Source organism: Tachypleus tridentatus, chromosome 2 (genome assembly GCF_004210375.1).
Source record: "Tachypleus tridentatus isolate NWPU-2018 chromosome 2, ASM421037v1, whole genome shotgun sequence".
Lineage (NCBI taxonomy): Eukaryota > Metazoa > Arthropoda > Merostomata > Xiphosura > Limulidae > Tachypleus > Tachypleus tridentatus.
The window spans coordinates 59,842,903-59,859,780 of NC_134826.1; the positions used below are offsets into that span (position 1 = coordinate 59,842,903).

General features: G+C 34.6%; 1 protein-coding gene across 32 annotated transcripts in view; it reads left to right on the forward strand.

Moving 5' to 3' along the window:
• The window catches only part of fmt (phosphatase 6 regulatory subunit 1-like protein fmt), a 78,844-nt gene extending 70,494 nt beyond the window's left edge, over nt 1-8,350 (forward strand). For 23 of the 32 annotated variants that reach the window (XM_076487723.1, XM_076487727.1, XM_076487732.1 and 20 more), the window contains 4 exons: nt 339-414; nt 508-585; nt 3,389-3,520; nt 6,592-8,350. In XM_076487723.1, the coding sequence (XP_076343838.1) occupies nt 339-414; nt 508-585; nt 3,389-3,520; nt 6,592-6,655 (350 nt within the window). In that variant the 3' untranslated portion in view covers nt 6,656-8,350. The remainder of the gene's footprint in view (nt 1-338; nt 415-507; nt 586-3,388; nt 3,521-6,591) is intronic. The other 9 variants (XM_076487726.1, XM_076487728.1, XM_076487730.1 and 6 more) reach the window with 2 other exon arrangements.
• The last annotated feature ends 8,528 nt before the right edge of the window (nt 8,351-16,878 follow it).

Sequence of the window (16,878 nt, forward strand, 5' to 3'; positions counted from 1 at the left end):
AAACACTCAGTGTAATTCATTAATTTAATGTAGATTTTAGCTTCTTAGAAAATGCTTGAAATTAGTTTGAGCAATGAACAATGTTAAATGCTGAGCAAATATTGTTTTTAGCTATAGAGTACATTTTTGTTGCAGTTACTGTTTATAGGTTTAGAAGTAATTTAAAAATAAATCTTAAAAATTTATTTTACTTTGACTTTTGAGTTCATTGGCATATATAGTAATACCAAGAAATAAATGTATCAAGCAAGGTAAACTGTTGAAGACCTATTAAATATTCTCCAAATGAAACTGTTCCACATCAACACTGAAATTAAATTTATTTATATTTTCTCTAGTGGTTCTGGCAAATTCTCAAACAGTAGATAAGACATCTAGCCCTCAGTCTAAAGCTGGATCATCAGAGTCTACTAGGTAAATATTTTCATTTTTATATAAATAATCTTGTGTTTTCATAGTAAACTTGTGATTCAATACTTGTGTTATATACCTTGTCAATTCTTTCAGCAGTGGCATAAACCAAAATGAGAATTATCCTGTAGTATTGCCTCCCAATTCAAATCCTGGCCCATGTGACAAAGAAAAGTGAGTGAAATAATGCTACTTTCTGTTAGCTTTTTAGCATTGGGAAATGACTTTGTAGTGCTACTTTTGCATGCTATGAATTCAGCATTTGTGAGTATTATAGTAAAATTAGAATGAAATCAGTTAAAATCTCAAAGTATGTTAGAGATTATAAGATACTTTTACAATTTTTCCTTGCAGTTTACTGCTTATTCTACATATGTAATTGGTATCTAAACCTTTTTATAGTCTGTTTTCTTTATTATAATAGCTAATGTTATGTAGAGCTTGTACTTAGTAGTTGTCAATAGGCCTTTTTTTTTTATAAGCTTTAGAAAATTTGCTTCTGGAAAAAACTGCATGGGATGTATCTGACTTTTTATTATTTTTCTACAGTAGATTAAATCATGCTATATCGTATATCCATTAATGTTAATTATAATGAAAAAGTATTTCAAAATAGACATATTTTTAAGAAAGAAATTGATCCACAAATGTCAGGGTTAAGATCTATGAATTGGCTAATGCATGGCCTTTATGTTGATTGGGCTTAGTACTTTGAACTGAAATAGTTTGTGGATTTTATGGTCTTTTGTATTATAAATTATCAGTTTTAAGTTCAGTAACTTAGCTTGATTTTATATTTAATTCATAATAAAAATATGATTTAGTATGAAAATGGTGTAATCTTGTGTGATTTGCTTATACTGCTTTGATAGTTTTAGGGTTATCGTAAGAATTTTGTTTTTCCTTATTGCTGTCATTACCTAGTAAGACTCACTTCCGTTGTTATTTTATAATTAAAACAGACTAACTGATATATAAACAGTATGTTCTGATAGTTTTAAAACACTTTGAAAAATACTTAAAAGTATATACAAAAGCTACAAATCAAGATACATACAATAGGAGCATCAGTGTGTGAATGAACAGTATAAAATTGTTGTAAGTTCTGCCCCAAGAAGTATATGTACAGTTGTACATAAATCGTGCTTAGATGCTAAAATAAATAAGTAGTAAAACCTACAACGAGATACAATTATATCAGTTTATATATCTATTTACAACTTGTACATTTGTTAACCACTCATGAATTTGTACACTGAAGACTATACATGTTTATACGTGTTACCAAACAGTTATCTCAATACGAATAATTCAAGTTCTTCATTATTCGGTAAAATATTTTTAAAAATTAAAATAATTGTTGAGCAGAAACTAAAACACAAAATATAATAAAAATAATAAAACTGACCACAGTAATGTATAATAATTACAGTTCAATATACACAAACTTTTTATGCACCATTGCAAAAGTCTGTTGAAATATTTTGATTTTTTTATGAATAATAAGTGCAAAAAGTTTTAGAACACTAATTAACAAATATAATTACACTCAAAACAATTGAAATAAATAAAATGCACATGTATGATGCTCAGCATTAGTTTTAGGTAGACTATTAGTCATTGAAATGAAAGAAACAAGCAATAGTTAGGAATTTTCCTCTGGAAAATATTGAAGAAAACAAGATAAGATGATACGAAGGAGTGGTAGACCAGTAATCTGTAATAGTGTTTAAGTTATGCCTATAGAAATAGTTACACCAAATTTGTGGGTGTATTATATGAATGATATTCTATCCCTTAGCATAGACGTTAAGATGCTTCTGACTGGCTACCAGGGATGTATGTATATATATAAAGGTAACACTAGAAAGATGTTAATCTCAAAGCCTATCTATTGATCAGGCGATATTTACTATCTCCAGGAAAATAGTGACTATTTAAATAACACCTGGTTTAAGGCTTAGGCTCCAAATGTAATTCAATAAATAAACTAGATTAACATTTTTCTGTCATTATTTGTTTTCTAATTTATAACTATTGTGTGTGTAGCTTCTCTTCAGCTTATTGTTTAAAATTATTGGCTGCCAGGAATGGCAGCAGATATTCCTAGTAGCTTTGTCTCAGATATAAATACCATAATTGGATAGTGCATCAGTTATACATGTAGGTAATTTATTTATGATATTTTTGTGGCAAGACAAAAAGTCCATCTGATGTCTAAAAATTAATTTTTTTATGTTTATTTGTTGTAAACAAAGTGCTAAAACTAAGTATTAAGGCAAAACTTTGTAAATGTTTCCCTCCTGTGGATGAAAAAAAATTCAAATTTTTAGCAAGATAACATCTGATATTGTCTGACACGTATTTCATGTACAAAATGAAAGCATTCTATTTTGTAGATAAGATTGCAATATTTTTTTTATGTAGAAGTGAATTGTGTAAGGTTTTAATGTACTTATTTATTTTATTTTTTTTTTGCTGTTCTGTACAGTTATCAGTATTAATGTTTCTTTCTAATGTAAGAATCATAAAGTGTAAATATAAAACCTTTAATGAAGTGACATCTCTTCTTTGCTTTTTGTGACAGACTATGATAAAATAATGACTCCTATTTCTTTTGTTATTGAATGGTAGAATGCTGTATATGAACAATGTCTTATGGACATAGACATGTGGGAGAAAACCTTAAGACAAGTGAAAATGTTTAAAATATGTACAAGGGTCAGACCTATGCTTGCTTGTTTGGTTGCCTGATGTTTTAGTATTAAAAGTACAATTTCTAGAAAAAAAGATTTTTGAGTTTTTATTTAGAAATAACCATAATTATCTGTTACACTTTTTATTTTCAAAATCCGAATTTTTATTAGGTTTTTTTTTTCTTTCCACATTTCCTTTTTTCATTCACATTCAAAATAAATTTGTTTTTGAAATGCACAGGTATCTGTGTTTTTAAACATTCTGAGTATATACTTTACAGGTTCCTAGTGTCACAAAATGATATTCATCAAGAAGTTGAAAAAAGTTCTCTAATGTCTACCAGAGACACTGCTGCTAGTGTTTCAACACCTACTGAAAAACATCATGGTAAAACTGAATCTCGTGATGTAAAGTAAGTTCTTTTACTCTTTCATAGGTGAAAACCAGAATAGGTTCTATACTGGATTGTTGGTAATTGGATATATTCACTTGGCATACACCTTTGTGATTTCTTCACCAAAATCTTTTCAAATAAATGAGGGTATAAAACTGCCCCTTCCTCTTTCTTTCTCTCTTATTTTGTGGAAACAACAGTTTAACTTAAAACTCGTTTTACATTAATTTCCATTCTGTACTCAATACTCTTTTGACCTGTATGTACCTGTAATTATTAAATAGAGTTATCATTCTGTCATTAAAATTATAGTAATGGTACAGGCATCACTACAGAATAATACTATTAGTATCTGAACAACAAAAAAAAATTGTGCACAAATGTGTGTGAGTTTAATCTTATACTTCATGTAATGTCTTGGTCATGATTTAATATGATATTCTGATCCTAAATGTTGGTCTGTGAGGGTGGAGTTGGTTCTTTTATAAAAAAATTACTTTTTCAAGAGTTATAAGATGAAGTAAGAGAAATGTTTATAATCATCAAGTGTTTGTACACATCAGTTTTCAGTCTGTTAGTAGATTATTTATATCTCTGCTGATGATGTGTACCAATTCATATCATGTAAAAGAAATGTCTAATCCACATTATAGTAATGAGTGCAGGTATATTTTACATTATTTTTGAGTTATTTAAGTAAATATTAGACTATAAGATAATTGAATGTGTTAAGGAAATATCCAGTATAATAACCAGTCTTAAAGATTAAATGTGCACTGTTTTCTAAAGTTATTCAAATTATAATGATTTCATGGTATTTTTGACAATACCACTTTTCTAAAGAATGGAATACATATTTTTATATGGCTTGGTGATTAGATGCTCAGATTGTAACCTATTGCTTATGAGATTAAAACCCATCACTGAATATGCTCTCCCTTTGCCCTTGTAGGAGTGTTATAATGATGTTCAGTCCCACTATTCCATGGCAAAGAATGTCTCCACAGTTAGCAGTGGGTGATGTTAACTAGTTGCCTTTCCTTGTTTCTGTCTCTTCAAAATTAGAGATGTGAATACAGATAATTGTCATGTAGTTTTGAACAAAATTAAAGAAAGAAATTGTTTGTAATATATTTAGTTTGAGAATTACTTCAACATATATGTCCAAGTTTTCATTTTCTTTTTATGTTGTACAAACTTCTTTAGGAAACAAGAAAATAGAAGTAACACATGATTGGTATTCATTCTTTATCCAACTACTGTTGTCATATTTGTAAGGAGAAAATTTAAGAAACCCATGTGTTTTTGGGTGTTTGGTGTATCAGTTATGTATAATATCTAGTATGACAATAACCTAATGTTGGTTTGTTTCACATTGAAGATCATCTCAGGTCTATTGACAAAAAAAAGCTAGAATAATAATCAATTTTTTTATGAATTGAACATATCCTGTTATGAATTCATGCAAGTGGGCAGTGAAGGGTTCATACAAAATTATATATGAAACCTAAAAAGGAATATACCAGTGATACAATTCTATCTTTTGAAATATTTGGTTGTTTTTTTGTTTGTTCATTTTTACATGATTGTGTAAACATTCTACATTAACAGGTATATTAATGTTACATTTATTTTAGACAATCTATGAAACTGGCAAATTGTTATAATTATTTCAAATGTAGTAGTTTTTGTTATGGATTGTTCAACTGATTGTTTTTTAAGAGCGGTCTTATGCTTTTATCAGCATAAACAAGAGTACCATTTTTTTAAAATTTCTTTTCAAGCATGTTAGGCTTATATATTAAGAACAAAAACAATTAAATCTGTTGTGTTTTGGCAGAATGAAAGGTAAAATCTTTATTACCTTATTACTGAGCTGTTTTGTTAATACCAACCGTGATGATGGTAGCTGTTGTCAGTAATAAAGATTTTACCTTTCATTGTACTAAAAATCTTGGATGTTGTGTTATATACTCTTATGTTATTTGTGTTTTGGATATTTTACTTGTGAAAGTGACTGTATTTAGTCATACCAGCTTAAAAATTATTTTATATGATCACTAAATGTTCTCATAAACTCTTTAAGAAAGCGGCTATGATTGGTTATTCTGCAAGTGAAAAATTACTTCACCATCATGCCTGGGTGCTTTGATTTGATGCACCAGTTGTACGGTTAGTTTTATTGCAATACATAGAAATATAATGAACAAAATGGTTTGAAGCATCTTGTAAACCTACAGATTACAACATAGCTTCTGCCAGTAAAATATATTGTAAACTTATAGATTACATAGCTTCTGCAAATTAAATGTTTTACGTGTGGTACTTGTATGAATTAACAGCTCAGAAAATTTTTGTCATGTCTTTTTTTTTTTTTCAGAAACAAAAACTGCTGCCTTTTTTCAAATTTATCTTTATTCATTTTTGTTTAGCTTTGCTACAGAGAACTTGATTTATAAAACTGCAAATTGTTTTGATTCAAAAAGCACCACACACACACATGCATACACAGTTATTCAGTAAAATATGCTGAAATTAAAGTAACAAGGCTCAAATTAGCACTATTTTAAATCCTTCTAGAAGATTACAAGTGCCATATTATGCTTAGAAAAACTAAGGAAATCTAAACACTAACATTTAAATTTAGAATACTACTGAAGTGAACCCAAAATCAAAATTTTGTTTTAATTTTTATATATAGATTTAAAAAAGTAAAACTTTTTTGTGGATTATATTTCAATTTCAGACTATTATTTTTGTTTATATGTGTGGGAAAAATAAATACAAATCCATTTTCTGTAATGTTTTTAATTGAAAGATGCTGGTCTTTCCTCTGAAGAAGGAATACATCTGTCTGGGCTTGATTATGTTCACTCCAGAAAAATGATTTTAACCAACATTAGTCGAAGTATTGGTTACAGTATCTTTTATTGCAATTTAAATCACATGAAATTAATGGAATGACTTTCTTTTTTTAGTATGCTATATAAAATTAATGCTAATTTCACTGTAATTGATTATTTTATATACATAATTTATATACTGCAACTTAGAAAATAAAATCTTAAACATGACTTTTTTTTATCCAGAGATGAGCAGGTGACTGCTGAGCCAAAAGTTGAAGACTCTACATTACAGAATGGTCCTGTTTGAGGAGCAGCAGTTGATTTAGTCTGTATTTATATTTTTTTTATCTGTGTAGTATTGGAATGTTTAAATCAAGGAAGGACAAAGGTAACCCAAAAAAACTTTCCATAATTAGCAGCTGATTTACATCTGTGGATCAGTCAGTGCTCTTACTGTACAGGGATCAGGGATGTTGAGAATGCTATTTTTTACACTGATCCATTGAAATTTGTGAATATTATGGTGTATAATAGTTGTTTTTTGCATGTAATCACAGTATAGCAAAATTAAGTTGTTACTTTCGTTGTTATTAAGATGTGGGAATATTTGTAATTTCGAAAGGGTCTAAAATCTTTTAATTGGCTTTAATATCTCAAAAATAAAATGGAAAAATTAGACTTGGATCGGAAAACATCATCTGTACACACATACAAACGTACACACACACATATACCTAAATTACTGAAATATTGGAATAAATGTATACATACGTGTGTGTATGTATATAAATAAATATATAAATATTTTCATGCTCCAACTGATACCAATGTGTGGATGTTTGGTGCCATAATTTTGAGTGAAACCAGTTTTCTTTTTTCTTGTAGTGTTAGAATTAAAAATGACTTAACTGTAAATAATTGAAACTGTTTCAATCAAATAGATGCAGAATTTCATTCCAGACTAACTATTTTTAGGTTAATGAAAATACAAAGTTAAGATGCTATATATCTTTATATTCAACATGTGTGTAGCTCAGCTCATACTAGAAAGCTGTGAATGCTTGACACAGGTTCCATTTCAGGTCTTGGCAAGAAAAAGAAACTTTTTATCATGTTAACCAGTTCATTTGAATGAGACACTAGCTTTGTATATTATGGTATTTGAGAATTACACTATTGGCATCAGATTTTCTTGCATAAAAATTAGTTATTTGAAAACTAATGTTTACATAATGTATATTTGTGGCATTTCCTACCTCTTGAAGGATGGTTCATAGCCTAGAAGATACCTGAGAAGCCATGCAATTGATTTAGTACCAATATTGCAACAATAAACAACATCTCATTGGACAGGAGCACGAGAAAGCATTAAAGATGTGTGTGAAAGTGTGTTTATATTACAGACAAAGTCTAGCCTCTTAGGAAAACATGGACTATAGCTGCACATTTTGAAGACTACCTAACAAAAAAGGAAAAGGGCAATTACCCAGTGGACAACAACAAAAACGTGTATAACGTGACAGCTGTCAATGAAACTGGATTTTGAATATTGAAGTAAAATGCTTCTTGGTGTTTGTTGCTGTTTTTTTTTGTTTGTTGTTGCTGTTTTTTGTAGTGTTATTAGAGTAATTAACAGAAGAGCAACTGTGTCTGGGATACAAGAATGCTCCAGCTGCAGATAATTGTGGAATGATCTTCCTCCAAGTAATCATATTTAGTCATAAAAAGAAAATAGATTGTAATCAATCTGTGGAGTGTTTGAACGTAAGAAGTAGCTGAGTGGGTTACCACTTGTGCAGTTTGTTCAGGGTGCATTAACTATTAGTAAGTGCCTTGAGAGGATGAGGTAATCCAGTTGCCAGGTTCAGAAAGATTGAATATTACCTTATATACACATGTACTATTGATTTCTTTCCCGTATCACATAAGCTGTATAGCAGAATGGCCTGTACATTCTTGGACTTTCTAGATCCAAGTGGCAATAAATGTCTTTAAAGACTTACAAGAATGTGTTTGATTTACTCTTTTTTTTCTTTTGTTTTTTGATAAAAATTGTAATGTTTGCAATTTTATAAACTGTGAAAAGGAAGAAACTTTTATGTAATTCATAACTGTGGGTAGAGTTTAAAGTATTGTAAACACAAAATATGTAAAAACAATATTACAAAGAAACTTAATTGTGTAGTTTAAGTAAATATCTAAAAAAACTGCTATTCAGTGATGCTTATTTGCCTTACATGGTTAGAATGTAATATAAAAATAAATTATAAACACAAAATACCCCTATACTTCAAAGTAAGCTAAAATTTGCAAGTAGTTTTTGGGCTAATTTTTCAGGTAATTTCAAGTAATTTGTGATTCAGATATAAAGTACCCCTATCTCTACTAAGTGCTACTTAAAAGATATGTACTTGTATTGACATAGGTATATTAAAGCTACAATGAAGAGACATTTTCTGCGATGACAGTTGTATTTTTTCCTTAGGGCATGTTATTTTGTATTAAGTGTTTTTATTTCAGAATATAAACACTATTTTGACAGTTACTAAATGTGAAAGAGAACTAATTTCAGAGATTGTAAGCTGTCATATTGCAGGTTTTGAGTGGTTGCAGAGTGGCTCTTTCAGTGTTTTAATTTTCATGTAGGCAATAAATATTTTACTTAGTTCTATATATTTAAAGAAAGAAATATTAAATGGCAGAGGATACACCACATCAATAAATACATTTATAATTTCTTTTGTAACTTGTGAATTATTTTACATTACTTAGTTAACTTTGCATTGTGGTTTTCAAGGACCTTATCATTTCTGACTATTAGAAAAGTAAAAATATTTTTTCAGCCTTAATACACAAAACAATGAGTAGATATCCAGGAAGGTAAAACATATAAAGAATGCTCAGACATTTTGCTTTTCTTGCATTCCTACTTTAGTAATAAAGCAGGGATTGCTAATTCAACTGTCTTTATTCAGAAAGTATTCAGGAGAGAGTTAAAGGAAATAAATAGCACAACCATACCTTGTTTTGTTGAAATATTTAGTAGTAACACTTGTATAATTGTATTTAAAAATGATACAAGTGTGTTTAAGTAATTTTAAGTTTTCTAAAATTTTCGTTTTGACTTATGATGGTGTATGGAATTGACTTTTCTTTATAGCATATAATTTATTTTAGACTACTACCCAATGTGAAATGCTGTTATTTCTTATTATTGTTGAAAGCATCATATCTTGAAAGTTCATGTTAATGTATCAGACTGGGGATCTCAGGAAGAAAAATTATGTTTAATGTTTAGTTGTGGGCACATTATAATAGCAAGAGTCAATCTTGATATTCAATTAAAATTGGCTACTTTAAGAAGTTGATGATGCTGATTAATCTGCGGTTCAAAGTTAGGATGTTTGTGCTCGATATGCTCACAAGTGTCTTTTATCTAACTCTCAAGCCCATCAAGTGCATAAGAATAATAAACTATCATGTTTTATCATTTTTTTTATACAGTGTTTCTGGGAGCATAATTACATTTTTTTTCTTTAAGCCATTTGCTGATCTATATTATTAGTTTCATAAATTTTCTTTCTTCCAGTTAAATCTGAATGTGATTTTTCACATATTCATGACATGAAAAGGTGAAATTGCACATGGATTTTAAGGGTAATGTGCAGATGCAAGTGCTATGGTAGTGATGTGATGCTAACAGGGCACTAGGGTAACCTAATGTCTGATCAGTCATAGCAGCTGTCCAAAATATGTTCTTTCAGCACCTATGTTATAATGGGCATTACAATAATAGTACATATCTCATTTGGTATTATGGTCACTTCCCAGACAATTCATGGATATTATAGTAGCAAGACATATCTCTTCTGATATTCAGGGTACTTTTTAGACTACGAACCTTACAGTAACAATGTATATCTTACGTGGTATTCTAGCTATTTTCAGAATAGTTACTTTCCTAAGTTTCAGGAATTGTGTGAGGCTTCCCATGATACTCTCTACAAGTCAGCTGGTGTTAGATCTAGTAAATGAGGTGTCCATTCACAGAGAAAGTGATTTGAAAATATTCCTATAAGACATGTTTCACTTGGCTAACAATATTAGAGGTTCACCATCCTGCAGAAAAGAAACTATTATGTCTACCACATTTTGTTGCTGGGAACCATACTGGTTATGGGCACTTCTTGGTACTGATGCTTATTCAGAAAACTGCCATCCAGTGACAGTTGTTGAAACCAAACCACAGTGTAACCTTAGCATCTTGGAGGTGTGTAGTATAGGTGAACTGATGTTTGACTAGATAATGTGATAGCATGTGTTTGAAGTTACAGAAAGGATGAAGTGTACTTCAGTTGTTCATAAGATATTGATAGGCCACTGACTTTCAATTATGCCAAGAGCTGCAATGCAAAATCAACATGGTGGGCTACCCCTCGATGTGGATTCTTGTATGTAGTCAGAGGACCTCCCATAAAAGATTCTATAATTTCGTTTTACCTCCTCTGGGATGTGAACATCCATCCACATGTTTGCTGTGCTTGGCGAGCCATGAATGGAGGGGAGGATACTGGTGCTTGAAGGGTCCAACCCGAACACACTGCTGTGGCCTAGAATTCCTGTAGATGGACAGTCAATCAGCTTGATCCACTTGGGTAGGGGTGAACCTAGTACCAGTGTTGGACATTCTCAACAGATGTTGTGGACATTGTGACTGATGCTGGTGTTTGGGTATAGTGCTAAAGAAACCCTGACATTGCTGCAATGTTCTTTGACATTGCAGTGCATCCCCTCATAGGACTCCATGATGAGTGGGGACAGTGGGCACTGAAATGTTTTTATTTTATTATGCATACCCCATTTATGAACAAAAAATTAAAATGAAAACAACAGATTATCAGAAAATGATCACGTATGGATGACTGTCATACAGTCACCATCAAAGTTGGACTCAACATTTTGCTTTCTAATTTTGCATTCATTGTCTGAGAATTGTTTAGAGCAGATGTCCCCATTTTTAATTTAAAAGATTAGAGGGGCTTGCTGGCTTCAACTCAGTAAGGAAGGTGCACTCAGGAAACATCTTGATGAAAACATCTTCACCACAACACACCAGATTCTTCCTAAGTTCGAAGAGCATTGGGAATATACCCATCGAGGAATTATTGTTGAGGGGGACTTGAAGAACATTCTGTAATGTGCCAAATCTTCACATGCAAAGACGGAATTATGATGCCTACTAATATTCTGATTTTGATGTTTACATCACCACATCTACCTGCCACAGTCAAGGCAGGTTATCTGAACTGTAACATATATCCATACATTCCCAACCCTCCCAGCTGTTTCGAGTGTCAGCATTTCGGTCACTTGAAGGCATCATGTGATTCTTCAACATGTGTTCATTGTGGTAGCAAAGACCATGGTGCCTATGAGTGCAAACTGAAACCACACTGTGTTAACTGTAGTGGTTCACACCCCTCTTAATCTAATTCTTGCACTGAGTGGGTGGAAGAGAAAGGGTGCAAGGCTTGAAGACTATGAACAGTATCTCCTACCCAGAGGCTCTAAGTTATTGCTCCCACTCCATCTTGGATATATGCTGATGCACTCCATTACACTGCCACAGTGAGAGTGCAAATAGTCATTTACAAAACATCTAAAGAGTATTTTACCCTCCATGGTTAAAAGAGTTGGTGTGACTACGTCTACTCCCATCCTGTCCCTGCCACACCTTTTGGTGGCTGCTGAGATACATGTTCTCTAGCCCTGAGATGCAAAACGAGTATTTGTTCATGCCTTCAGTTGCTGGAATCTACTTCCACAGACAGAGACCTGCCTGCTTGACCCAGGGCAGAATTCATGGAGGTCAATATACCTCTGTCCAATGAAAAAAATGATCAAAAACAGAAGGGCTCCACATACTGTTCTGCTTCACAGAAATAAAAATGGCCACTGGTAAAATGGAACTGTTGGGGTTTTCGTTCGAGTATAGATGACATAAAGGATTCAACTTATTGTTATCATCCTGTATCTCTCCTTATAGGAAACATCTCTGAAACCTCCCGATGCAGTCGGCTTTTGGCAGTTTTTTTGGAGAGGTGGCACTGCTAATCGATTACCATGTGCCCAGACTTTCTTTGATACTTGATACACTCTTAGAGGCTGTAGTTGTCTGCGTTTCCTTGGGTTGAACCCATCACTTTACCTGTCTCCTGAAGAAACCTATGATCAGTAAGACCTTGATGCCCTCATTTAACAGTTACCATCTAACTTTTTAATCCTGAGGGATTTTAATAGACATAATCCCCTGTGGGGTGGTGCTGATATTAATGGAGAGCGTCATTCCATAGAGCATATGCTCTCGGATTACAATCTCTCTTCAGTACCTTTTCTTATATTTATTTTCGTACACCTAGTCAGTCTTTTACTGCTGTTGACCTCGTCTGCTCTCCTTCACTTTTCTTGGAGGGATTACAGTAACCCACGGGCGGTGGTCATTTTGAGAGAGACTGGCCATAGTCGATGCAACCTGAGCTGCGTGCCTTGATGGAACTTGGGCCAGGCCAACTGCGGCTCTTTTTCGCTGCTCTGTTGGAATTTGATCCTGCCATCATCTGTAAGCTGTGAATAGACAACTGCATGGCAGCAGTGGCTGACTGTAGTATCAACACCTCAGTGTATTCTCAAAATTTCAACGCGTTTTACACGGTATCCTCGTCCGTGGTGGAATCCTGTCTGCCACATGGCGCAGAAGGCTCAAAAATAAGCTTGTGCTATTTTTCGTAGGTATCCTACACTTTTAACCTGTTGACTGCCAAGTATACGAGGTCTGTTCAAAAAATACGCGGACTGTTTGAATTGCGAGGCTCCAGTTGGTTCCAGGGGAATCCGCTTGGTGTCGCTAGGTTTGCACAGATCAACTGATTACGACGCCATTTCCCGATTGCAGATATCTTTATTTGTGTATTAGCTACGCGGTTTTAAGTGAAGTGCGATTTTTTTCGTTTGGCGGATTTCAGAATGAATGACCTGAAGGAGCAACGACTTGCTGTGAAATTTTGTGTTAAACTTGGAAAATCTGCGACTGAAACTTTTGCTATGCTTAACACGGCTTACGGTGATGTTGCTATGAAGCGTACGGCATGTTTCAAGTGGCATGAACGTTTTAAGGATGGTCGACAGTCCATTGAAGATGATGAGCGTCCTGGACGTCCTTCCACGTCAACTGACGACCCACACGTCGACAAAATCAACACCTTGGTGCGGGCAAATCGACGTCTGACTGTCAGGGAGCTTGCTGAAGAGTGTGGGATATCAGTTGGATCTTGTTACGAGATTTTGACCGAAAAATTGAAGATGCACCGCGTTGCTGCGAAATTCAGCCCTCAGAACTCGTGCGTTTTTGGCCAAACACTCGATCACTGTTCTTCCCCACCCCCCCCCCTACTCACCTGACCTTGCTCCTTGCGATTTTTCTTGTTCCCCAAACTCAAAATACCCTTGAAAGGAAGAAGATTTGAGACGATTCCCGAGATTAAGGCAAATGCGACGAAGGAGCTGGAGGACATTACAAAAGAAGCGTACCAGGACTGTTTCAACAAGTGGAAACACCGTCGGGATAAGTGTGTGCGTTGGGGAGGAGAGTACTTTGAAGGGTCCCAGACCTGTAACTTCTAAATAAAGTACATTTTCTTTTATGACGTCAGTCCGCGTATTTTTTGAACAGCCCTCGTATCAGCTGCTAGAATACAACTCTAATGTTTCTTCATTTTGTAACTTTTCATGACGCCATTCTGGATCGAAAGTGAAACAATTTGTAAGTAGGTCAAATGCGTGTATGGTGCTGACATCTAGCGTTTAAGTTAGGTATTATTGAGAACGAATTAACTCGTCTGTGGCACTGTGTTACCGATCGACTTGTACGAGTTATCTCGTCTACGGTACTGAACAGGTACCACATTGCTTTCAACAGTCCTGTGGACGTTCTCAGCAGGCCAAATGTTGAAGCCAGAAGGAATCTAGGATTAAGGACACATCTGGCATCTACTCTACCACTAGTTCCAAAGTCATATAGGACAAGATTCGAAAGGTTAGTGGGCAGTGTACTTCTGCCTCCTTTCGATCTTTCTCTCCAATGACCAGAAACTTGCTGATGCCCAGAGCATTGCTGGTACTCTTGGCAAAAGCATTTCTTGTGCATCTAGCACTGTGCTTTATCCCTCACCTTCTTAGCCATTAAAACTCGGCAGAACTTTTGCCTCTCTCCTTTTGGGCTGTTGCACCAAACATGCTCGCCCTTTCAACCGTGGGGGTATTATATAGTAATGGTCAATCCCACTATTCACTGGTAAAAGAGTAGACCAAGAATTGGTGGTGGGTGGTGATGACTAGCTACCTTCTCTCTAGTCTTGCACTGCTAAATTTGGGATGGCTAGCACAGATACCCCTCGTGTAACTGCACACAATTCAAAACAAACCAAACTTTTTGGGCTGATCATCTCTATGACTATAATTGCCCCTTTACACTGGTGGAACATAAGCTTGCTGTTTATCAGTTGTGCCTGATGATATTCACTATAAGGTGCTGTGCAATCTTTCTCCAGTCTCTCTTGCTACTCTTCTGATTGTTTTTAACCAGATCTGTCAGTATAATACTTTTTCTGATGCTTGGCACCACGTTATTGTCCTCCCTTTCTCTAAGTCTAGAATGGATTCCAAGATTCCTTCAAACTACCATCCAGTTGCTTTGATGAGCTGTCTGTAAAATCTTAGCGAGGACAGTTTATGCTCGTTTTATTTGGTTCCTCGAATCAAACAGTCTTTTCTTGCCCACATAGTGTGAGTTTCAGCAACAGTGCTCCACCATGGACTACCTGATTAAACTTGAAACGTCAATCAGGGAAGCCTTTCTCAAGCGATGTCGTGTTCTTTCTGTTTGTTTGTTTTACTTTGAGAAAGCTCATGTTTGATACTACGTGAAGGTAAGGCATTTTGCGAAGCCTCCACTTGTACAGGTTACATGACTATCTGCCCATTTTTATCAATTTTTTTTAATGGACCAAAAATTCTGAGTTTGGGTTGGATTGACTCTTTCCCACAGGAACTTGGAGTCTCTCAGGGCTGTCTTGAGTGTCGCACTTTTTATCATAAAGATTAATGCCATCAGTTGACGACTGTTCCCTACAGTTGCAAACGGATTCTGTAGTAATGACCTTCCCATCTTGTGTCAGTCGTCGAGCCTGAAGTGGACCACAGCAGACGGTTTTACCTTTTCTCCCCCTAAAACCGTCTGCATGCACTTTTGCCAGTAACGGGGTATTCATCTCGATCCCAAGCTCTGTCTTGGTTAAGTTGTGCTTCCTGTGGTCTCCGAGGAAAAGTTTTTGTGGCATATATTTGATCGTAAGCTGACTTTTATTCCACACATTAAACAACTATTCGTCGAGTGTAAAAGGGCACTGAACATTCTCCATTTTCTCTCTTCCACTTCTTGGGGAGCAGATCAATGTTCCATGCTCATGATCTATCGTGCCTTCATTCCATCGAAACTGGACTATGGATTTCTTTTCTGTGCCTCTGCCAGAACCTGACCTTAAAGATATTAGACTCCATTCACCATCTGGGGATTCAGCTCGGCACAGGATTTTACACCGAGTCACATGAATTTTCTTTACACCTCTACAGTTTGCAACTGTCTTTACTGCATCCAGAAAATTTTGATACCTCAGCTCCCTGCCTGTGGTTGTTTTTCTTCTTCAGCAAGACATGCTTTTTCAGAATAGACGGTCTGCTTTTGTCCCTTTTGGCTTTCGTATCCAGGTGCACAGGTCTTAATAGGTCAGCCCACCCCACCATGTCTTATTACCATTCCTAAATGTGACCTTTCTTTTAGCCATCTGAAGAAGGCAGATACTCTCACTTGGAAGTACCATCTTTTGAACCATTTTTTCATTCTTTTTATTATGATTGTTTGAAATCAGGTGACTGTCATGTTTTTTTGTGATTTGGTGGTTGCACTCAGGATCCCCTTTACAGTCTCTGTGTTCATTGCCGAATTGTCTGCCATTTCTCTTGCCCTGGATCACGTAGAAGCTATACAGTGTACTGTTTGTACTGACTCTCCTAGCTCTCTACTGGCCCTGAAATCGCTTCATGTTAGTTCCCACCTTATTCTTATCAGTATTCAAAAACTGGCCCGTATCTCTTTGTTATCTACTTCTGTCTAGTTTTTCTGGATGCCAGGCCATGTTGGTATTCGCAGGAACGATCTCACTGACACCGCAGCTAAGTCTGTCTGCTCAAGTGCTATTACGGCTGTCTGTCCCATACATGGACTACAGCCCTATATTCAAGACTCTGCTCCGCGCCAGTTAGCAACCGACTTGGAGTGAGCAATGTGATAAGCTTTACCAGATAGAACCTTTTATTCGAATTTCGCCAACTTGTTTCCGTAAGGATTGGAAGAAGGAAATTGTCCTAACTAGGCTATGCATTGGTCACAGTATCGTAACTCATCGTTTTCTTTAT